Here is a 24512-nt window from a genome sequence, read left to right as displayed (position 1 = left end):
AGAGAACCAAACATTATGGCAGACGGCAAATAGCACTGAGGATGAATATTAAAACATGATGCATTCAGGGCCAGGGGTGACATCACCTCCCAGGGCAGTTATTCTTGATATAAGCTGTGTTGTCTCCTGTCCTCCATCATCTTGCAGGATTAGTTCAAATGTTTACAGTCTCCACATACAACAACGATTCACTGATTCATATCTTTACAATTTGTTGTACAAAAGTGACTAATGAGCTGCTGCTGTCCTGCAGGGACCTGAGCTGAACACAGTCTGTTGTTCATCTTTAAACTAATTAATACATTTTCGTGACATTATCATATTCATGTAGCAGAAATACACAGTCCTAACTTCATTATGAAATATTAACTGTGTTTTGGATTTGTTTGCGCCTCTGTGGATGACTGGAGGCAAGAGGGTGGCATGGAGGCTTAAAGGGGTGGCAGAGGAATATACTGTATATGCTGATTTCATACAGCAATCACATATATAATATTTGCTTGGAAAAGAAGATATGAAGACATTTTAACATTGTGACAGCTGCTAAACTGTGAGCAGTAGATACATGTGGGACACATTGTCTCTGTTGAAGCCACGAGACACTTTGTCAATACCACCTTTCGAGTTGTGACAGAATTTTTGTTTAGAGGTTTTGTCTCATAAGCTGTTGTCACCCCGGTTTGTCTCTGTGTATTTCCTTCCTCTCCTGGGGGCCCCAGTCACCATAGCAACCAGTGTCTCAGCAGTTGCTAGTGACTCAGCAGTTTCTGTGTTTGAAGTAGAACCATTTGTGTGTGTGTGTGTGTGTGTCTGTGTGAAAGTCTGTGATACAGCTGCTGCCATCAATACCTGCACTGGTCATATTAGCAGCCATTCCGCTGTAAAGACATCAAATACAATCACCCATAGTGGTTCAGGTTCTCCTGGGTCAATGCTCCCATGCAGTGTGTCTAACAGCTGATTGATCTGCACCGAGCAGCAGACACACTCAAAAAGTTTTATATGTAATCTCACTTTTTACACCTTTATATTTCACTGCTGTTGTTCATGTTGTTGTTGTGTTTTATGTTATGTAATCAGTCTATAATAGACTTGACTTTTGACATATAGCTCCTCAGCCTATACGGTATGAATAAAACAATAACACAGGGTGTATATATATATATACCCACCTGTAAGAGACAAAGCCTGTGAGGGTGAAGCTCACAGTCACTGAGCTGAAAGTCACTGAGTTGACATGGTGGAGTTGAGAGGGTGGAGCTGACAGGGTGGAGCTAACAGGGTGTAGCTGAAGTCACCGAGCTAATAGGGTGGAGCTGACAGGGTGGAGTTAACAGGGTGGAGCTGACAGTCTCTGTGCCGACAGGGGGGAGCTGACAGGGTGGAGCAAACAGGGTGGAGTTAACAGGGTGGAGCTAACAGGGTGGAGCTGACAGGGTGGAGCTGACAGTCACTGAGCTAACAGGGTGGAGCTGACAGTCACTGAGCTAACAGGGTGGAGCTGACAGTCTCTGTGCCGACAGGGGGGAGCTGACAGGATGGAGCTAAAAGGTCGGAGTTAACAGGGTGGAGCTGACAGTCACTGAGCTAACAGGGTGGAGCTGACATGGTGGAGCTGACAGTCACCAAACTAACAGGGTGGAGCTGACAGTCTTTGTGCTGACAGGGGGGAGCTGACAGGGTGGAGTTAACAGGGTGGAGTTAACAGGGTGGCGCTAACAGGGTGGCGTTAACAGGGTGGAGTTGACAGGGTGGAGTTAACAGGGTGGAGCTGACAGGGTGGAGCTAACAGGGTGGCGCTAACAGGGTGGAGTTAACAGGGTGGAGCTGACAGGGTGGAGTTAACAGAGTGGAGTTAACAGGGTGGAGCTAACAGGGTGGAGTTAACAGGGTGGAGCTGACAGGGTGGAGCTAACAGGGTGGAGCTAACAGTGAGCTGCTCCTCTGCCCTTCAGCTTCTCAGCTGCAGCTGTACCTGACAGCCTATAGGAGCAGGATGCTGACTGTGATGGATGATGGGAGTTTTCAGTGATGTATGCGTGGAGCTGGTTGTAGCCAGTGCACACTGATGTGCTGCTGTTGACAGGGGGGGAAACATGGAGCGTTGGGCTGTAGATTAGAAACGTATCTGAGTGATCTTAATCCATTCTGACCGGTCCACTGTGTTCACTTCAGACTGCCCGAAAAGACCATTCAGAAGTCAGACTTCAGTCCTGACCCCCGTCATGATGAAAACCTCCAGATGACGGAAGCAGTCAACCAGAGAATGAAATACAATCAAGGCACAGTGTTGCAGAGAGCCTCCATCACAGCTGCAGACATGTTCTTTTGTCTTTAAGAAGCTTTCAGTGTGTTTGTGCAGAAGGTGTCCTGTGGGCATTGGATGGACCAGTCATCATGAAGCAGACCAGAGGTGACAGCAGGGAAGGTCATGACAGCAGCAGTCTGCTGAACTAATGCAGTGATGATGATGATGGTGGGTCTGTGGATGAGACAGTGAGAGACGTCCCTCCGGGTTATGAAGCAGTGACCTGAGCAGTCACTCACAGCATCCTAAACTCCCATCCTGAAGCTCACTGATTTTCCTCCATATGAGTGTTTCAAGACGAACTCACCAAACTCTCTAAACTGCACGAAAGTCAGTGTAACTCACCTTCATAAGATTTTGGTCAATATCCTGATTGACAGCTTTAAAATTGATATTTAATGCTTCTGGTTCTGCTTCAAGTCTCAAGTCCTTCTGAGGCAGCTGTCACTGAGGGAGTGTTCCTGCTGAGCTGTACAAGTAACTGTGCCAATATATATATAATATATACTATATATAAATTATGTTTGGATATTGATGTAAAAAATTAGACATATTATAGTCTTGAGGTCTTCTTACAGTTTGGTCCAGATCCAGACCTGAGTACATGTGGCAGCAGCAGTATTCAGGAATACTTACATCAACATGACACAATAACATCAGTAGTTATGATACAGCAATGACACAGTTCATACAGCTGTGATGATGTGTGATCATTTCACATTGTTTGTGCTCTTTCCGACCTGTGCACCAGCTCAACACTCTTCTTCAGTTTGGTTTTCTGTTTGGTTTTTCATTTGCTGAATCAAAGGAGAAACATTCACAAATTATGGGCACAGCACAATCAGGAACTGTGTGTTTCTGTTTTAAGTGACAGGAGGGTTATTAAGGATTTTTTCTGTCGTGTTGATTGAAGTATTACGATCATATCAAGGGGAGGGTGCGGGGCGCGAAGTAGAACAGGCCGTCCACTGATCAAAGGTCCGTGGTTTGATCCCTGGCTCCTTCAGTCCGCACTTTAAAGTGCCCATGGGCAAAATACTGAACCCCAAACTGCCCCTGATGTATCATCAGTGTGTGTTTATAATAGAAAGCACAATGTGACTTCCACTGAGTGGTCAATAAGACTAAAGAAGCTCTGTATAAACATGGTCCATTTACCATAAGGGGCATATCAGGTAGAGCCACACTGAGCTCCACTCTTCTACATCCACCTCATTAAATCAAAGTGAAATCATTGCTTTTGCTTAATTTGCATAAAAGTCAAGTTGATTTAGGGAAACTAAAGCCACAGTAAATTATCAGCTGAATTTATGAGAGTCTGGGATGCTGGTTGTTATGGAAACACAATGAACACACACACACACATAAAAAATAATTCACCCATATACAAGGTGGTGTGCATCTAAACATATTCTTACAGTGCAGTGTTAGTGTGTGTGTGTGTGTGTGTGTGTGTGTGTGTGTGTGTGTGTGTGTGTGTGTGTGTGTGTGTGTGTGCCATGCAAGCTAATTAATGCTGTTACAAATAGCTCAGGTTAATGTTGTCATTAACACTGAAGAAGGAGCAGTCACCTGTCAGCAGACACACACACACACACACACACACACACACACACTCAGACACACTGGGGCAGGTAAACTCAGATGACCCTTCTCCAATTGCCCTCTTTCTCTCTCACACACACAGACACAATGACGGGAACATACAGTACAGCTTCATGCAACCGCGGTTATTAAGACAGAGACAACACACACTCACACACTCACACACACACACACACACACACACACAGAGGGAGGAGCAGTGAGATGAATACATACTGTTTAATATGTAACATGTAATAACATGGAATTGCGTAGTTATTTAAAGTGGTGTACATTTGTCCACTATAAACATAACACAGATGCTGTTATGACGACTTGATCAGGCTAAAAGAAAAACCATGAGGATGTTTACGGGTCTCACAGAACATCACACAGCAACACGTGCACTTTAACTCAGAAAGGTTGAACACAGAATAACATTTGTGTTGTGTTTCCAGTCTGTATTTGATTCTTCCTGTTTTAAAACAATAAATGTGTTTGATTTGAAGAGAATGAGCTTGATGGTGAGGATGAGGGTCACTCCAGATGTGGACTGACAGTGTGAAGGGATGATGAGATGCTGTCTAAGTGTGTGTGTGGTGGCATTTTAAACAGTGATCATCATGGACGTTCACTCGCTCCCCTCTTGTCTCCTGACAGATGTTCAGCACATTAAAAGGCGGGACATTATTTTGAAGAGGGAGCTCGGAGAGGGAGCCTTCGGCAAGGTCTTCCTCGCTGAATGTTACAACCTGAGTCCCACCAAGGACAAGATGCTGGTTGCTGTGAAGGTAAGAGACAGAGGACCAGTGTGTGTGTGTGTGTGTGTGTGTGTGTGTGTGTGCAGTATGCGGAAATTCATCCAGCTGATGGGACAGGTGTGTTCCTACTGCAGCATCAGTCAGCTGTTTGATTGCTTACAGGCTGACACACACACACACACACACACACACACACACACATACATAAACACACACAACCAACCACTGACATCAGTACATTTAAATCAGACAATAAGCATAACCCACTTTGAATCAAAACACATCGCAGCTCACTTTGATTTCTCCTCTCCTGCTTCACGTGAAGATTTTTAACCATTGTGACTGAACATCCACTGAGCTTTGACTGGCCCAGTCGTCCTGAGCAGCTCTCTCACAGACCTGAGACCCGTTTACAAAACTACTACACAGTTTCTTTATGATCTCATCAAACACAGACATGGTTAAGCAAAAGCAAAGAAAAAACTTTAAATTTGCAATAAGATCCTGCTGACCAAGCCAAGTTGAGCTGAAGTAAAGACGTTCTCTAAGTTGTGCTTTTCCCTGCATCCGTATCTGTAAGACCTTGGTTTCCATAGCTACAGAGGATAGTAGTGGCTCCATCTGTAGACTATGAGGTGTTTCTGACCCGAAACGTCTTGGAGTGTTAACATTGGCCTACAAAATGAGGAGAGAAGAGTAGAAGGGAGAAAATTCCTGCACGTGGCAGATGAAGTCAGACTGCTGAAGATTCATATGAGCTCCAGATAAACACCACATAAGATAAACAAACATAAACATGGAATACATCTATGTACAGAGAAAGGGACTGTGGATTCTCTGCCCCATCACTTGTTGATCACAGCAAGCAAAAGCCATTATAATTTCCTTTCATGTGTGCACCTGACCAGTGTTTTAACACTGAAGAACTGAAAACCTTCTATCTTTTAATGGATCCATGTGCACACAGGTCCACACTGCACCAGTTCACTGCAGAGAGTGATATACATGTCCGTGCTCACACATACTTTAAATGAATTGATTTTTTTTTCAGTTCTGAGGGATGGAATGACGGTAGGAAAATGGATTGTGTACCTGTAGGACACACACACAGTAACCAGACAGACATGTTATATTGCCAATTTTATCTTATCTTTTAAAATAACAGAGTGCACATCAGAGGTGATTATTAAATGTAAACATAGAGGATCATTGCTGATTTGTTGCTGTGATAGCGGGTAAAGTAAGATGTTGCAGTGAGGTGATTTATATGGTGCATCAGTGTCATCAGAGCTTGATTAGCAGCGGACAGCTGAGTTCATATCAGTCTCTCACTCTCTGCTCACTCATAAAGCAGGAAGCTACAGAAACAAGTGTTGGAAGCTGCTCCAGTTTTGAATATTGCTCAGCTATGGAAGGCCAAAAAGGGCATAAACACAAACTAATTCTAAACGTTCTTGTGATCATGAGAGCATTGACAGGATAATTGGATGTTGGCCCAAAGATGGTGAGAACACATATGTAACAGAGTGTGGGAGTGTGACTGCTGTGTGTGTTTCTGGCGTCTGTAGACGATAACCGTCCATCAAACCTCATAGATGAAATTCGTCCTTTGCAACTTTAGCTTAGACCTCATAATCTTCATTTTTATCTCCAGTATCAAAAAATCCAGCGATTGATATCTGTATCCATGGTTACAGTGCGAACAGGAACTGTTATTAACTAACACAGTATGACCTTCATGGTACTGTTTAATTAAAATGTTAAGAAATATTAGTTAGAAATGGCAACATTCCCTTTGTTTATCTCACCCAAAGTATGATGGGAAAATCTCAACATATATTCTTCTTAAGTAGAACACTTAGCTGTGGGAGTTACTCAAGGGTATTGCTCTAATCTATAGTTTCCTTATTAGGGAAAAAAGTTTAGGCATTTGCAGCAGTGAAAGACATTTTACAGCGGTAAAATTCTACTGTTTCCATGGAGACTGTGGATTTGCTGCCATTAGCATTTGTTATGCCTGTTATCACTATTGGGAAGTCGGCAAGTGCGCCGCCATGTCATCCTACTGTTTTGACAGGAACTTCAGTGTTCAGCAGACTTCAGAGAGTTTAACCTGAGAGACACACCAGCACACCTCTGACCTGTGGACATGAACCTCCACCATAACAACAGAACTGTAACTGACCACAAAGATCATGTGACATAAAACTGTATAACAATCATTAAGTTGTGGAAAGTAAAGTGATCCAACTCTTTGTGGTCGAACAAACCTTTAGTTTTTCCCTTACTTTGGTTGCTAAGGTCTTCTGCAGCAGCTTAACTGACTTTAAGTGATTCCTTAAGAATAAAACCAAGGTAAGGAGATAACTTGAAATACTTCAGTGAACATTTTAAGGAAACCTTAATTCAAACTTTAAAGAAAATCTTAACTTAAGGTGTTTTGTTCAACAATAAAACATAATGTCATGTCAGTTGATGGTAACAGCTCAACTTAAAAAGTCAAGCTAAGAATAAACCTGTAAATGAAATGAGAGAAAACTAAACAAGTTCAGAAGGTTAATCAGCGACTATTTGTATTTATTTATTTATTTATTTCATACTTCAAAATGTTTTCATTATCTCTACTTCATCACAAATCCACTACATATTAATACAACCTGTAAATATAATAAAATTGAACCAAATTGTAATGAAAGTTTGGTTTTACTGTTTCCAGTGTGAAAGTCCATTATAGAAGACAGCAGCTCAGTATGAATAATATATGAGCGGAAGATTTAGAGGTCTGAAAGGCAAAAAAAGAGACAGGTGAGGCAGATGAAAGAGAAGGTAACCAGGTAACCAGGTAACCATGGCACCAGGACGTCTAGTAAAGCTATTAACGGTAATCTGAGCATTTCAGCTGATTATTGGCATTCACTGAAAAAGAATATGTTGTGTGCGTTCCTCTTTCCAATTGTTCATCCTTTCTGTGTTATGAATGATGTTGTATTTGTCTCAGGACGCTCTGACCCCAACGACCTCTGTGTGTTTTGAAAGAGAGCAGAACTTACTGTGGTGTTAAGGATGAGAAACGAGGGAAACAACGGGAGAGTCGGAATACAAGTGGGGGGAGAAAAGATAAAAGGAAGGAGAACAAGGAAAGAGTAAACATATTTGTGTTTACTCTGCATCAATGCAAAGACGCATACACTGTTTTTCTGCAATTTTCCCTCCACTGGTGCTGCTCTGCATCTTGCATTATCAGTTTAACACAACTGAGCTAATATATTCTGTATACATAGCCAATGTTAGCATTGACAGTTGTTTACTCACCTGTCTTGAAGAAACATTACAAGTATTTCAATCACTTCTTTTCTTCTCCTGAAGTTAGCATGCTAACCAGCCAGCCCCAGTTCTTGTCTGTCATGGTTTGGTTCAGTTGGCTTCTGCGGTGTTGGTGGGGAATCTGTTATAGCCAGGTGGATAAAAGGAAGCATGCAGGAGTGATTTGGAATCATTGTGGTGCGATTCAATGAAATCTCATCCAAGTAAACTGTTAGAAATTACAGGAAAATCAACATGACAGTTTCCAAAGCTGGCAGCTAGTCACAACTAGTTTCCGATAACACTATAGAAACATCAATGTGTGTGTTTGTTCTATCTTTGTTTTAATTTGGCCTTAATATATCATTACCCACAGTAACTCGCAGCTCTTAGTGCTGCAAGAATAAATCTCTATCCCTCTTTTGTCACCACGGATGTTTGTTGCTACAGTAAACTACAGTGATGTGTGAGTGAGAGAAATACAACTACCTGCAGGGTACAAGACAGATACAGAAAGGATGACCATCACCATGGCTACCATAATGTAACTATTACTAAGTAATCTCTGTCTGCCTTCTTTCTCTGCAGACTCTGAAGGACCCCACTCTTGCAGCCAGGAAGGATTTCCAGCGTGAGGCTGAGCTGCTGACCAATCTCCAGCACGAGCACATCGTCAAGTTCTACGGCGTGTGTGTGGACGGAGACCCTCTCATCATGGTCTTTGAATACATGAAGCACGGAGACCTCAACAAGTTCCTCAGGTGAGTCCAGCAGACGAACACCAGGTGGTGGAGGAGGAGGAAAATAGATGATGGATTAGTGATGTATGTGGAAACTATCCAAAGCAGTCGAGCATTTCCTGTGGGCCTTCACAATGAAACACACACATGACATTTTCCCTTGCTCCTGTGGGGACGAGACATGAGACAAGGGATGTGAAGGAGATTAAATACACAGTTGAAGTTGTATTTGATTTAATTATTTTCACAATCAGACCTGTACCTCCTCTGTACTCATCACAAATATATTACTGACAAATGTTTCCCATTACATGCAAAGTGGTGCTTTCAATTTGAAATGTGTTTTTATGCCACACTCAGAGCTGGAGGAATATTGTTTTCAGGTTGTTTCAGTCTGTTCCATTCTCCTGGACACGATATCTCAGTATCAACTTGACAGAACTGCTTCAAATTTGGCTCAAACATTCACTTAGACTCACAGATGAACTGATTAGACTTTGGTGGTCAAAGGTGAAAGTTTAAGTTTAAGGTAACCTCCCTCCACTGGCTCCCAATCAAATTCAGCATCCATTTTCAAATACTGGTACTCACCTTTAGAGCCTTGAATGGCCAAGTACCACAATATATTGCTGACCTCCTCCTCCCTTATACTACCAATCAGGCTCTTAGGTCACACACAGAGGAAGTGATGCTGTATATTCACATAGGTCTGTACAATTAACATGAATCTTGGGCCAGTAGTTTGCCGTGCCACAGTGTTTTCTGTACAAAATGTGAAGAACATTAACCACGAGCTGATGCCTCTACACAAAGACTGACCCCTCAGGAACTTCCCAGTGGCTGAATGGCTCTTAATTCTTAATCTACAAAGTAGTAACTAGTTAAGTAAAGTACATACTTTACTTAAATACAGTAATTGAATGAATGCAGTTTTCAAAAAACTTGCTGGTGCTTCCTCACATTTTCTTTGTGTATAGAGTAGTGGCTCTGTGGGAGTTTCCCACTCACCAGTCACCTGCATTGACTTCATGATCTGACTTCTGTCAACTTCTGTCGACTTTACTGTGATATTTCAGAGCATTTTGAAACACTTCAAAAATGCCCATTTTACCTTTTCTGTCATGAATAAATGAAGTAGAAAGAGACTGTGGAGGTTGACCTGAGCTGTCAGACATATGTGGCAGAGAGCAATGTGTTAGCTTGTTCTACAACCACCTGCTTGTTAAGCTCCTTCTTCCTTTACAGCCCCACCTCACCTCTCTGAAGGTGTAGCCCCCGCTGACTGGTGCCAGGCTGTTTATGAAAAAATTTTTTAGTGAGCTGACTGTTATACCAAAGTTATAAATATAAATGACAGACTCTGCTCTGGCATCACCACAGTCAGTGTGCCTTACTGTGAGAGCCTTGTTAGAGCCATGTCATGTACAATACAAGTGTGCTATGTAGTGATTGATGAATGAGCCTGTCTGAGATAGTGACAGACTGACACAGGGAGCTGTTCCACCCAGAGCACGATGTAACATACTTCAGCCTTAAGTAAAAATATTACCAGTGCTGGGTCTCACAGTACAGACCTGCTGTAGCTGTCACATGGTGATTGATGACCTGGACAAAGAAAACAGATGCAGAAGCAACTTACTGGTATAAATCAGTCTGTGTTCAAAGAAGTGGTGTCACTACCTGTGTCCTGACCTTTTCCGAACCTTCCTCCTACACATAAGAATGATCAAAATCTAAGAGGCTTCCATGTAGCACCACCCTCTGGCTGGATGTAATAGACGTATTTTAAAAAATACATGAGGAATTCAAATATGGCAATGCATTGGGTCAGGGCAGTGACCCATATCTAAATTACCCTTTCTCACCAAAATACTGGAAAGAGTAGTTTATTCTTAGATGTTGTCACGTGACCACTCACTCTTTGAAAAGTTTCAGTCTGGTATTCAAACTGTTTCCAGCGCAGAAACTGTACTTCTAAAAGTCTTGAAGGATATTAGAATAATTTCAGATTGTGGTTGCTGTACTGACACAGTGTATAGTGACATTTTAATTGACAGACTTGAAAACTGGGAAGGTGTAACTGGGCCTGTTCTAGACTGGTTTAAGTCTGACCTGAGGGACAAAGCATTCTCTGTGTCAATAGACATTAGGGACTTTAAGCAGCGATGGTTGAAGGGACGGCTACAGCATGATGTAATGACATAGACTCTGTGTCGACACTTCCTACAGTTGCAGCCCAGCTGTCTATTACAGGAGAAAGACTCATTTGCCGTACCCTGTGATACATTAAAGAGTAAGCAGGTAATACATTTTTGTCATATTTGACACAGTCATATCTTTTATATTCAATAATACTGTGACTGATTTTTCCAGGGTTAACCACTTTTGCTAACAAAAACACCAAAATTACAAACCTCCATCCTCCCTCTCCAGCCCATAACTTAACTGTGCTGTGTGTTGATGAAACCATGATGGTGTCCATGGTGCTGAAGTAACAGATGGATTTATACAAATTCCTCTTAAATTGTAAATTAAATTGTCTCTAAAACAAATATCAAGAGCTCTCAGGTCATTTTAAGAGACATATTTTAGCAATGTTCAGAGCGAACTCCGTTTCCTGAAGTAGAGAAGTAGCTGTTGTTAAAGTTAAATGTTGCTTAGTGATCTTTGATTTCCACTACTACAGCAATGCGTTGGAATGTATACGGGCGCCATAGCCATCGCTTCACCTGTTGCTGCTTAAAGTCCCTAATGTCTTCTCTACCTCTGCAGTTCTTACCTGTGGCGTTCCCCAAGGTTCTATTCTGGGTCCTCTACACTTCTCCGTATACATTACCAGTGGGTCGAGTTATCCACAAATTCAATATGCCCTCACATTCTTATGCAGATGACACTCAAGTTTATTTATACTTCAGGACCCAGAACACAGCGATTTTGTGAGCAAAGCTTTAGTTTCCCATGGCTTACAGTGCACACATTAGGCCAGAAATCTGGAAGTAATCTTCGATTCAGACTTGAATTTCAATTAACATTTTAGCAAAATCAGTCAGTTCAGGAGTTTTGCCAAGATCAGATCATGTCTTTCATTCAGTGATGATGATCCTTTAGTTGCTGAACTGCCCCAGAAATCCATCAGCGGCCTCCAACTTACTCAAAAATACTGCAGCAAGGGTTCTCACAAGAACTGGAAAATACAATCACATATGATATTATTATTATTATATTATTTTTTTTTTATTATTATTATTATTATTATTATATTATTTATTTATTTTTTTAATCATTATTACTATTATTAATCCAATGGAAATGCTCACTCAGTGCACACTGGCAACGACACATGTTAGATATGAGCTTTAGTGTCAATCTATGGCTGACCTTGCAGACACACACATATCTTGGAACATCTCTTAGTCTCTTTTGAGAACATGTGCAACACTGTGGTAGCTTTCCTCTTGAGATATCACATGTTGCCTTAATACAGGTATCTGACACAATGAAATAACAGCTGGAGCCTACAGACGTTTACACTGTACATTACTGAAACAACAATGGTGACACAGTTGAATATTCACAAAGCTGATCTGAAGGTCTGTTCAGACCCTGCCGCTCTGTATAAAGACAAAGTTCAAAACAGTTCAGAGCCTTTATATAGACAACTTGATTTTATTGAGGTGTTTCTGACTGAATACTTCAGATGTGCTCTGCTCCTGTGGTTGGTTTCACCAAGATATCTCAGACTGGTCTGTAGTGCTGGTCCCGTCTTCATGTTGCTCATAGATAAGTCTGATGTGAGTGTTTAACAAAAATAAAAACTGTTAAATACAATTAACAATTAATGACACGTGCGCTGACCAGTAGCACCCAACAAGAAACAATAGGAAAACATGGCTCATACATGTGGTTTGTTAACATTGTTATGGAGAGAGCGATGAGAATGGAAAGACTGCAGTGATTTTTTTTTTTTCCCAAATCAGATTTTTCTTTTTATCGTTTCATTCTTCGTTGAATTTCTAATGTAAAATGTCCCTGTCACTGTTGAATTGTTACAAAAGACAAACATTTTCTGCTGAGGTAAAAGGATCTGAGCGGCTTCCTCGGTCGTCCATTTTTTTTATTTTATAAAAACTCTTCATTTATTCAGAATTCATTGTCAAGAACTAAACTGCTTTGTGCAGCAGATGATTTCAGACTCAGTCTATCTGAAGTCTGACTATTTGTTATATCTAAGACACAGTCAGAGTCAGTCTCTGTGAAGCTGGCCCCTGGTCCCCCTGTGTGTGTGTGTGTGTATGTGTATGTGTGTGTGTGTGTGTGTGTAATTCTCCATGACTCTGTAAGACATTATGTAAAAAACTTTGTGTTGAACCGTGTCTCAGACACTGACACACTCCTCCGTTCATTCCTGCACAAAACAAAAGTCAATTTGAATATTGAATATTTGTTGTGTTTATGTACTACTGTTCACTGTTTCAAAGAGACACAATGCCTCAATAACAATTACTGTTAACATAATGAACACTTTTTTATTTATTTATTCATTTATTTATTCATTCACCTATCTAACATTACCCTGGTATAGATCATGTGCTTGTTTCATGTTACACTTTTCTGTCCTCTTGGCTTTTATTTTGACTTTTTTACACTCCACTTCCTCTTTCAGTCTGTCCACATTTCTACTGTCTGCCAAATGAGAAATGAAAATATGAATTTGCAAAAGTCAAAATTAGACCATTTTCTGAATTGGCTTTTTGTTTGGAAACAAAAAAAAAAAATAGACCACATGATTTAATTTTGTCTTGTGGTTTATATTTAAAAATCAAATAAAACCATGTAAATCGGTTTTTGGTTTCAAACAAAATAATGATAAAATGGATTGCCAAAAACCAGAAAACAGACCATTTTTATTGGTTTTTCGGTTTTGATGATTACACCAAACAGTTTTTCTGTTTAAAAGAAATAACAATTTTAAGGGTTTTTTTGGTTTGTTTTTTTAATTACAAATTAATTATGGATGATCCAATGATTCGCAGAACCTTTAATTATTTTTTCTGCAATATCCTCTTCTGGAAACTGAATCATGATCATTTTTTATGTTTATGTTTAACAACTCAAAGAACTTGGTCTATGGGAAAGAAGAAACAGTGGTGACAGTAAGAACATGTTTACTTTTTCACTCCAAATCTCCCCCTGATCTGAAACAAAGTGATTCTGCAGTGAACCTGAACAAAGCCCTGGTCTAAAGTCCTGAACTCTGTACACCCACCATCCACCACGGACACCTCCCCACCTCACCTCACTGTGAGACAGGAGAGTGCAACACTACAGGACTATTGTAATTCCTCTGAAGACTGCATTAGGCCAAATCTAGTTTTTATTAATAGTTACATAATTACATTTTTTACATGGCTTTAATATATACATACATACACACATACATACACACATACATACAGTATATATATATATATATATATATATATATATATATATATATATATATAATATAAAGAATGATGAATGAACCTATGAAGCAGAGGTTTGGAAGCTGGTGCAGGAGACTGAAGTTGTTCCTGAGGTCGTCACCTCACTCAACCGGCTCCCTCTACCTGCTGACTTTCTGCTCTGGATGAGTGCACGAGCTGAATATCCAAATTGTAAATTGCGGTTGGTAAGCTAATGAGCTGCATTATGTCTACTGTGATTAGATGTTATTTGCTCCCAGGATGCTTTGCCCTGCAGAGTAGAACATTGGTACTTAGTCCGCCGCCAGGAAGTGAAGTCTGCCAGTGCTGATGTATGACTCTGTGTGTGTGTGTGTGTGTGTGTGTGTGTGTGTGTGTTTGTATGGGACAGTGTTTCAGTGACTCTCTCTGTGCCTTGGATGCTAATTTCAGCTCAGTAATTGTGTTTCCATTAAAGTGCTGGCATCAATTCATCCAGGACACGCTGCTAATTTAGCCAGCACCCAATGCCCTCCACTAACACACACACACACACACGCACACACACACACACACACACACACAGTGACTACTGGCTTCACATTGTATACCCAGGTCATCACAGCTGAGCTCGCACTCCTCCTCTTCCTCACTGCAGGTCTTCACTGCTACAGCTGTGACTCAGCCAGAAGTGTGACCAACACTGAGTGGGTTACTTTTTGTTATATCATCATACAGTGGACATTTTCCTTCTATAAGTAAACCAGCCTAAAGCACTTCAACACACTGAATATCAGTGAGGACACACACTGTTGATCTGACTGAGTGCCAGTGCTCATACTCATTCACACACACACACACACACACACACACACACACACACACACACACACACAAACCAAGCTTCCACTTGACTGCACCACTTCTTTTACAGACGTAATCAGTCAGAGGAACAAAACCAGGACTTTACTTTCATACTTTAACTACAGTTTGCTGCTAATATTTCATGAAGTAGGATTTTTACTTGTGAAGGAGTATTTTTAATTTGCTGTACTGGTACTTTTACTTCAGTTAAGAATCTGAATACTTCTTCTGAGTGTATTGTAGCATCACTATCTAGCATTACCTCTGTTACTACTTAGCTAGCTAGCTACTACAAATTAATCGACACAAAATAGCCTTTTAATGTTAACTAGGGTTGCCACCCGTCTTGGTTTTCCCAGGATTGTTCTCTTTTTTGAGCGACTGTCCTGAAAAATCTTTCCTGGGACACGAATTGTCCCGGTTTTTGTGAGAATGTAGAATTTCATAGTTTCAAATAAAACCTAATTTGTCTCTGTTTCTATTTAAAATTAGAATTTAATATGGACTAAGGGAGAGAGACTGGGAGAGTGCGTGTGAGATAGAGAGAGACACACACACACACACACACACACACACACACTTGAACTGGGGCTGGGGGGCTGGATCTGGAACACAGAGAGTCACAGGAAGGGGGTATAAGGGAAGGAATGGAGGATGGAGGTCTTATGGTGTAGAGGAGCTGATCCAGGGCTTGAGAGGGAATTGGGGTGATGAGGAGAATCTAAATCCAAATGCAAATAGAGGCTGGTATGTGACTGAAGATTGGAGGGTGAAGCAGGCAGAGACTTGGGTGGAGGAGGGTGTGGGATCTGGCTCTGGAGTCCTAGGGCACAGAGGAAGAAAGCAGGTGTAAGGAAACGACAAACACTCTTGATTATGTTCAAAACAACAGATTTGCTGAGACTTTGCTGCTACATTACTGAACAATCAGGCGATGGAAGAAAGGCCGGAGTATTTGAACTGAGGCTGATGAGGTAATGGCGTACAGGTGTGGTACTCTCCAGAGCCACGTAGGGGAAACCGCACCCACAGCACCTACACAGACAGGGAGGAGACACAAGGGACCACAGGGAGAGCACAGAGAGACACAGGGAAATCCAGGGACGGAACAGCCTCACTCTTTCATTGTGATAGTTTCCTCCCACTGCTTTTCTGTTTCCTTCCTGGTTATGTCCAATCCTGTGTCCGTAAACATATGAAAACGGTTACAACAGTGACGATTGGCCAATGGTCATGCCTATACTTTTATTTGACTGGTAGCAGGAATACAAAAGTTTACCTTATTACCTAGCAAAAAAGGTCTTTGAGGAGGCCTGATGGCCGAGTGGCTGGAGTGTATACTATATGGGTGTATTAGTCCCTTAGCAGCTGGTCCCTGATTCAACTCCTGGCTGGGATCTTTACTCAAAATGTCTCAAAATAAATAAAATGTTGATATTCATATTGTTTTAAAAAGGAACTGAAATCATTGTGTGAATGGAGAAAATGAATCATAAACCTGTAGGTTTTTGAACATGGTCATCAGTCATGTGAATTAAACACAATTTATATTTAATGGGCTTCAACATGTAAAACCAGCAGTATGGCCTTTACTGTGAATCAAAAACATCAGGCTTTATCGCTTTGACTGATGTCAGGTTTCTCCCGTGATCAGTCGAACTGACTCTGTGATTTCCTCCTCAGAGCCCACGGGCCAGACGCCATGATCCTGGTGGACGGACAGCCTCTACAGACCAATGGGGAGCTGGGTCTGTCCCAGATGCTTCACATAGCCAGTCAGATCGCAGCCGGGATGATCTACTTGGCGTCCCAACACTTTGTGCACCGTGACCTGGCGACCAGGAATTGCCTGGTGGGGAACGGTCTTCTGGTGAAAATAGGAGACTTCGGCATGTCGAGAGACATCTACAGCACAGATTATTACAGGGTGAGAACATTACATTTATTTCTATATTTTTTTTCCCAAAAATTAAGAATGAATTTACAGTATAATGTTGTGCTGATGGACGATCAGTGATCGCTTGTGCCTTTGCAATTGTGTAGAAGTTTCCTTGGGCAAAATACTGAACCCCATATTGCCTCTGATGCCTGTTCAATCAGTGTATGAGTGTGTGGTAGAAGTTCTGTATGAATAGTTGGGTGAGTGTGCAGCGCTTTGAGTGGTCAATGTGACTACAAAAGCTCTATATGAGCTCATTTACCATTTATCACAATTACAAGTTGTGTCACAATCCGCCTCTGCTCCTACCTGCTCTCTCCTGGGTTACCTGGCAGATAAAAACATCAGGTGTAAATTCAAACTGTATCTAGTGTTGTATTATGTTTTGACTCACAAAACATTACTATACAACATTTAGTTCCAACCAAGTAATTTGATTGGACGAGAGTCATTCCAGAGTGCTGCATTGATATTGAGCTTTTCTAGTCTTACTGACCGCTCAAAATGCTTTACAATACTTTCTACATTCACCCATTCACTCACATTCATACATCACACTCATATGCACAGTTATACACTGATAGACTGATAGCTGTATTAAATATCAGCATGGCTCTGATTGTCTTCTGTACTCAGCCTGCGGCCTCGTACTCATGACCGAATCACAGCCGCGCTCATATTCAATACAACATCATTCCCTCTCATGTGATATTATTTAAATGAACAAGTAATCATGTCCACGCCCACCTAGGAGACAGGAAGTGTTTACCATTTCTTACCATTGGCGCTGCTTGTAATGATTCATCTTAATCTTTGATTAACTTTCATTGGTAGCGGCAGGACAGGGGTGTGCTGCCTTAACTGACGGTCACATTCAGCGTGTAGCTTCTCTAAATGATTGAGCCTGCAGCTGTTTTTTAAGGACTTAATGTTTTAATGAGTCCAGGAGCCCAAACTTCTCACGATGGTCTCACATGGAGTAGTTGAAGACATCCTGCTGTTTGTAGAAAAGGTTTGTCTTCATAGCTGATGGTTTTCAGGAGACTCTCTCAGCACTGTAATTGGCATGGTGGGAAATAATTTGTGTTTGGCAGTAAATGTCAGTGACTCCACTGAGTCCCATAGTCCTAAGCAGCTTCTGTGGACTGTTTTCTTTTTAATGGCTGCCCCGGCATCTCAGCGGGGCAGCACAGAGGCCTCACTGATTCTCTTTAATTCTAACACTTACTTAGCACTGACCTGTTCACTGGGTCAGTTTCACACAGTTTTTATTTATCCCTCGTTTATTTTCCCACCACCATAATGCAGCATCATGTCGTTGTTCTGATTAGATCTGCTCTATATTTATTTGGTCATAGTCTGAGAGACAGAACATACAAAAAGTACAGATAGCAGACACACACAGTCTGATGTGCTCTACATAAATGATAAGACAATAAACTTAAAAACTCATTTGGCTAATGTCACACAACAACCTGTGTTGAACAACAGAAATGACCAAAGCATTCATTAATTTCTCCTTACTGGAACTAAACCTGTCTCAATCCCTCAATGGAAGTATAGGGGAGGTGATGTTTTCAAAGATCTGCACAATGGAACACTTTGTAAACTCTACAGATGTACGCTGAACCTCTTGGGCCAGTGCTGGTAGAAGCTGTAGGGACGTATCTGGTGAAAATGATGAAGACATTTGTTTGAAGACGGTGTGGGAAAACGAGTATTGTACGTTTAAGGGGTGCACAGAAAAAACTGAGAACCAGCCATGACAGCAGAGGTGGACACAGCTCCATTACTGGAGTCACAGTACAGATCCTCCTGGTCAAATATGACTCCAATACAAGTGAAAGTTGTTCAGTCAGATGTTTACTGGAGTTAGTGAGTACTAGAGAACTTGATTTTAAAAACACTGAAATATTCAAAAGTACATTTTTTTTATGTGAACTCATATTTTTTCCAAATTTACAGAACCTAATGACCCTGAAACAACCTACTGACTGACTGACTGACTGACTGACTGACTGACTGAACCTGTAGAATAAAAACCTGTAGAATATGATACATTAGATAGATAGAAATGTCCAGAAAACACAATTGAATCAACAAGACCATGGTCTCTGTGAAGAATCTTCTGCCTCACCTTCATATAACCTTGCCATCATTAGGACACTGACAGGTTCAAACGTGACTGACAGTGGAGGAGTTGACTGTGATTGTTTTTTTCTCCTGTGCTGAACACAGTGTGTGGTCTATCACATTTTCAAAATAAAAAAAGATTCACTGACTAATAAGAGTACTTCATAGAAATGTAGTGGAGTCAGAAGTACAATATATAAGTGTAGAAGTCTGAGGTTTCTAAAAGAATCATATTCAAGTCAAGAACAGATACTGGAAAGTATACTTAAGTAAGTACTTAAGTAAAAGTACTTTGTTACTGTCCACCCCTGGATGACAGTCAGCCAGCACACACACACGACCCTGGAACTGACTCAGCTCAATGAACTTCAGCTGTCTTTAATGAGCTGAGAATGTGCTATGAAAAATGTGTGTGAGAGAGACCTGAGAGGGAAACAATATATTTAGATATATTATAGTTCAAATGTAAGGTTGTAAAACATGATGACTTTCTGCTGTAAAGTGGGACATTTTAACATGGGAGTCTATGGGGATTGACTCACTTTTGGAGCCAGACTCTAGTGGCCATTAGAGGAACTGTAGTTTCTGACACTTAGGCCTTTACCTTCATCTTTCTAACTGCTTTAGTTTATGTTAGAGAGACAAAAGACTAGGACAGGTCACCAACAGCAATGATTTCTCAAAGGCAGTTAAATTAAAGTTATTAGTGCTTATTGAATAAATGACTATTTCATGGTGGAGACACTGCAGAGAGAAAGTAGGACAGGAGGAAGAATGGGTTCAAACAGCAGAGGTAGAGTAATGATGGCAGAGGAAGAGGCTGGAAGGACAATTTGTCAGTGACACACTGGAGGTCATTCATCATGTGAGTCTTGATTAGGAGCCACATATTTGACTGAATTAGTCAAGCTGCCTTCTGATTTCACAGCCGTCAGAGAGCAGAGGAGAGCAGAGGAATAATGATTCACTGCCTGAACGTGTGTGAGACATTTTTGATTTCACCTGTAATACCTTTGTTCCTCAAACATGACTAATGATTTTATTGTTATGTTAAGAACACTTGGTTAATATTAAGACCAGACTGTGGTCACAGTCAGTACAGTATGGTTTAAGGTAGGTCAGGCAGCTACAATAAAGCTCTTGGTATAGATCATGCTGTTGCTTAAATTTATAAAGAGTTGATGCTCTGTGTATTCTATTTTATTTTTTTCTATATCAAATAAATCTGATGGGTCCAATTGTAAAATAAAACAGGTCTGGGCAGAGGATCTGAACATTGTAATCGACCGTGATGTTTGGAAAGAAGCACTAAAAAGAATAAAATCCTGCTGTTAATTCTAGACTCCAATGACTCCAATTCAAAGTTATTCACGGACACTACTACTCCAAGGCCAAACTGCACAAGATCTTTCCTGATTTCTCACCTTCATGTAGTAGGTGTAAGACTATAGCGTGCATGCAAGCTCACCATCTCTAGACTTGTCCAAAACTACATAATTTTTGGTGTCTTCTGTTCCAGTGGTAAAGTCTTTGAGGTTACTTTGACTCCTGACCCTGAAACAGCGTTGTTTCCACAATAGCAGTCCAAGTTTATGGCATGGTAAATGCCAAGAGATGCATTTTGGAGTTGTGGAAATCTGACTTACCTTGAGATTTGTTTGAGAGAACTGATAGGACTGATCCTACATACAGAAAGACTGAGGTATGAACTGCCTGGCAGACCGCAGAAGTTCCTTAGCATATGGTGCTTCAGCACATCGTTATTATCATGTCAGAGATTTATTTATTTACTTGCTTATTGTCCTTTCTGTAAGTCCAGGATCTGTCTATATTATTTAACTATGCTTTGTCTGTCTGTCTTAACCATATAAAACCACCATGAATACGATTCTTAAAAAGTTGATGTTCAGTGGCAACAAAGATTTGTTCTTGGGCCTCTATTGGCTTTATTCATTATTTCATTAGTTCGTTAATTTGTTCATTAATCAATTAGTTGACTGACAGAAATTGAATTGGAAACAAGTTTGATAATTGATTAATCATTTAATCATTTTACATTTTTAAGGAAAAAATCCCCAAAATTCATTGTGTGTGTGTGTGTGTGTGTGTGTGTGTGTGTGTGTGTGTGTGTGTGTGTGTGTGTGTGTGTGTTTGTCATCATGGCTAAATGTGATGCTGGAGACACCTACTTTGAATTTGAAGATAGTTGTGAGTACATACATTATGTTATAATGTAGTAATAATAGAGTTCTGCAGGAATGAGTCCTAAAACCTGGACATTAGTTAGCTCCTCCAGTCCTGATTTCTTGAAGCTTTTACGTCTTTAACAAGTGTCTAAATGAGACTACAGAGGTGAATGTAATGTTGTAATGTTGAACATGAAAACCAATCTACTCACCAGTCCACCTTTAAAAGATCGTTGTGTTTATACAAACTGTCACTAACTTTGTAACTTACATCTGCTGATTGTATTTAGGCTTCAAACATCATAAAGTGGTTTTTATTAGTGAAGCTGATCCTGCTGGACAAAACCTGTCAGGATCATAAACTGTTGTTTATTTCCCTAATATTCCAAAAGAAGGAAAAACCCCCATTGGCTTTTAGTGGAGAGAACCAGGGTGATGCTAACATCAGGGTTTGTCTACAATACATCATCCTGTAGAAGGTCAATAGGTGTCAGAGCTGCTGTCATTGGTTTCAACCAAGCATCAACCTCTGAGGCTGAAAAATAAAGAACCACAACCTGCAGTTCCTCCAATGACCACTAGTCTGACTCCAACGTTGACTCAATCCCCATAGACTCCCATGTTAAAATGTCCAACTTAACAGCAGAAATAGAGATGTTTATGGCCTGGTACAAAAACAGGGTCTCTTGAGCTAATTTGCTAAACTGTGTATATAACTCACCTGGGAAAAAAAAAACATTTCACCCCTGACATCAGGTGTCTTCCCCCACTTCTGAAAATCAGACCCACAACCTGGAGCTGATAGTGAACAGAAGAATTGTCTCGAGGCGACAGTAGCCATCTTTTTATAGTCACTATTAATTCATCACATGTAGTGATGACACCTGTAGACATATATCTCAGTCATCATCATCACACTTCATGTATTTTAAACCACATCTTGTCCACATGAGGTCCACTGTCCCTCTGTGTACTCACTGCCGGTGTTAACCACAGCAGCCAGTGCCCTGATCTGACTCCGTACGTGGCCTGAATGAGTCAGAGCAGATGTGATGAACACTGTGGTAGCCATACATCATAAGCTATAATCAGGAGCAGCAGATGATCGACAATATATCTCATGTCTGTCAGAGGAAGAAGACCGGAGATCACAGTTGTTCCTGTGCACTCATGACACCAAGTCACTGCTTTCTTTAAACCTCATGGAGGTTAGTTTGAAAGATGAGTTTACATTCTGAATCCTGAATCATAAATCTGGGATCGTCGTGTGTGTGTGTGTGTGTGTGTGTGTGTGTGTGTGTGTGTGTGCGTGTCTGTGTGTGTGTGTGTGTGTCTGTGTGTGTGTGTGTGTGTCTTTGTGTGTGTGTGTGTGTGTGTGTGTTCAGGTGGGAGGTCACACCATGCTGCCTATCCGCTGGATGCCTCCAGAGAGCATCATGTACAGGAAGTTCACCACAGAGAGTGACGTGTGGAGCTTCGGGGTCATTCTGTGGGAGATCTTCACCTACGGCAAACAGCCCTGGTTCCAGCTCGCCAACAATGAGGTATGTCACCACTTCAATTATTGACATGAAGAAGAGTTTCCATTCATACTCCACAAATTAGATTCTGTAATTAAATTAAAAACAAACCTTTGAAAAAACATTTTGTTTTAATTTTATAGAGTTTTGTAACTATTTATTTTGTCGTTATAGTTCCTAAACTTCAACTTTATTGTTCCCAGAGGAAAAATACAGAATACAGACAGATTCTAATAAAGCAGAGTTCACTAGCAGGTGGACTGTGGTCCACATCCAGATCCAGACCCAGACGCTGTCCTTTCCAGACCAGAACATATAATCTATAAATCACTGAGAATTACTCCATTTTGATGGAGCATTTCTATTTTAATCGGCGCAGCTTTTCTAGCCTTTATGGCACTGGTCAGATGATGCTGCTCAGCAATCACTGTGACTCAAGTCAGTGAGTGAGCCGTATGGACATGGTGAGACACATAAGTGGAGAAAGTGAGATAGAAGAGAGAAAGAAAGAGAAAAGGAGTTAAAGCTGTTGTATTTACAGCTGCATGTGTTGCTGAATCCGTTCAATGTCTCTAGATTTAGAGACTCGTTGTCAAACAGACTGGGTATAAACCTGGTTCAGGTCTGGACTGTGTATGGATGACGACCGGGGGCTTAGGGCTACACCTCTTGACACAGGCAGTCTATCGAGCTGCTCTGGGTTCCTGACTGCTTGGGAACTGCAGGAAAGAGGAGGAGCACTTCCAATACACTGAGGCTCACCTCCATTACAGCAAATACATTACTTTTATTCCATGTATCATTATTACTAAAAGAGGCAGAGGAATAACTTAACACTATAACACAAGACACACTGAGCAGAGGGAGCAGGAGAGAGAGAAGTCATCAGTAACGAGGCTTCGTACTAACGACTATGATCAGTTCTACATATCAAACAGAGGGAGTTGGACATAAAGACCTGCCTCTAATAAAAGTCTGTTACATTCTGGAGTTGAAGTAAATAAAAACTAAACTATTGTGGATCCAGATGGAGGCTGTGCTCTGTGTCAGAGACTAAATAAGAATTATAGTCTGTCTCGAGTCCCAGCGGTTCACCCGTTGGAGCGCATGACATTTGGGCTTAGTCTTTGCTGCAGTCTTACAGCGGCCCGGGTTGGAGTGTGGCCTGTGGCCCTTTGCTGCATGTCATTCTCTTCAGTAAATCCAGCTGAAATCACAGCTCAGTCTTCGTCTTTCATTTATGTGTTTGGTGCTTTGTGACGTCAGTTATAAAATCAGGATTTGACCAGAGGTGAATGAACTGGCTGAGGTGTTGAGGACCATCTTTTGACCTTTTGGCCAGTTGTGACATGGCTAAACGGTCTAATTGATGCAGAGTGGGGGACAGTTGAGGCTGTTTCAGTGATATTCTTTAATCAGAGGAAGATTGGGAGGATTTTTATTCACTTGTGATGAGACTTGACTTGATCTCTATTAACTGAGTAATCCAATGATACTATTTGGCATTGATAGATTACAACCATTGGTCATTTGTATCAAATCAAATCAAATCAAATCAAGTTAATCTATAAAGCATATTTAAAATGACCAGGATTGACCAAAGTGCTGTACAATAATATACACAACAAAAACACACAGCATAATAACTCTAAGACAGACAGGGAACAGTTTGAAATAAAAACACCAGGGATAAAAATGAAAGATAAAACCTTAGGGACACTCAAAAGCCA

At 41.0% G+C, this 24512-nt stretch overlaps 1 protein-coding gene across 3 annotated transcripts in view; it reads left to right on the top strand.

The window, feature by feature from the left end:
- The window catches only part of LOC111647668 (NT-3 growth factor receptor-like), a 129814-nt gene that overhangs the window by 97616 nt on the left and 7686 nt on the right, over positions 1-24512 (top strand). For all 3 annotated transcript variants that reach the window (XR_015436588.1, XM_023397297.2, XM_087171554.1), the window contains 4 exons: positions 4553-4683; positions 8545-8717; positions 16688-16931; positions 22648-22806. Coding sequence is in view for 2 of the 3 variants with exons in the window: in XM_023397297.2 (XP_023253065.2) it covers positions 4553-4683; positions 8545-8717; positions 16688-16931; positions 22648-22806 (707 nt within the window). In the remaining variant the exon portion in view is untranslated. The remainder of the gene's footprint in view (positions 1-4552; positions 4684-8544; positions 8718-16687; positions 16932-22647; positions 22807-24512) is intronic.

The sequence above is a fragment of the Seriola lalandi genome, unplaced genomic scaffold (assembly GCF_002814215.2).
Source record: "Seriola lalandi dorsalis isolate HSWRI2012SDOR001 ecotype SW California unplaced genomic scaffold, Sedor1 jcf7180002055008, whole genome shotgun sequence".
In the NCBI taxonomy this organism is placed as follows: Eukaryota; Metazoa; Chordata; class Actinopteri; order Carangiformes; family Carangidae; genus Seriola; species Seriola lalandi.
Note: the sequence above shows the minus strand (reverse complement) of the source record. Positions and strands in the feature narration are given on the sequence as shown.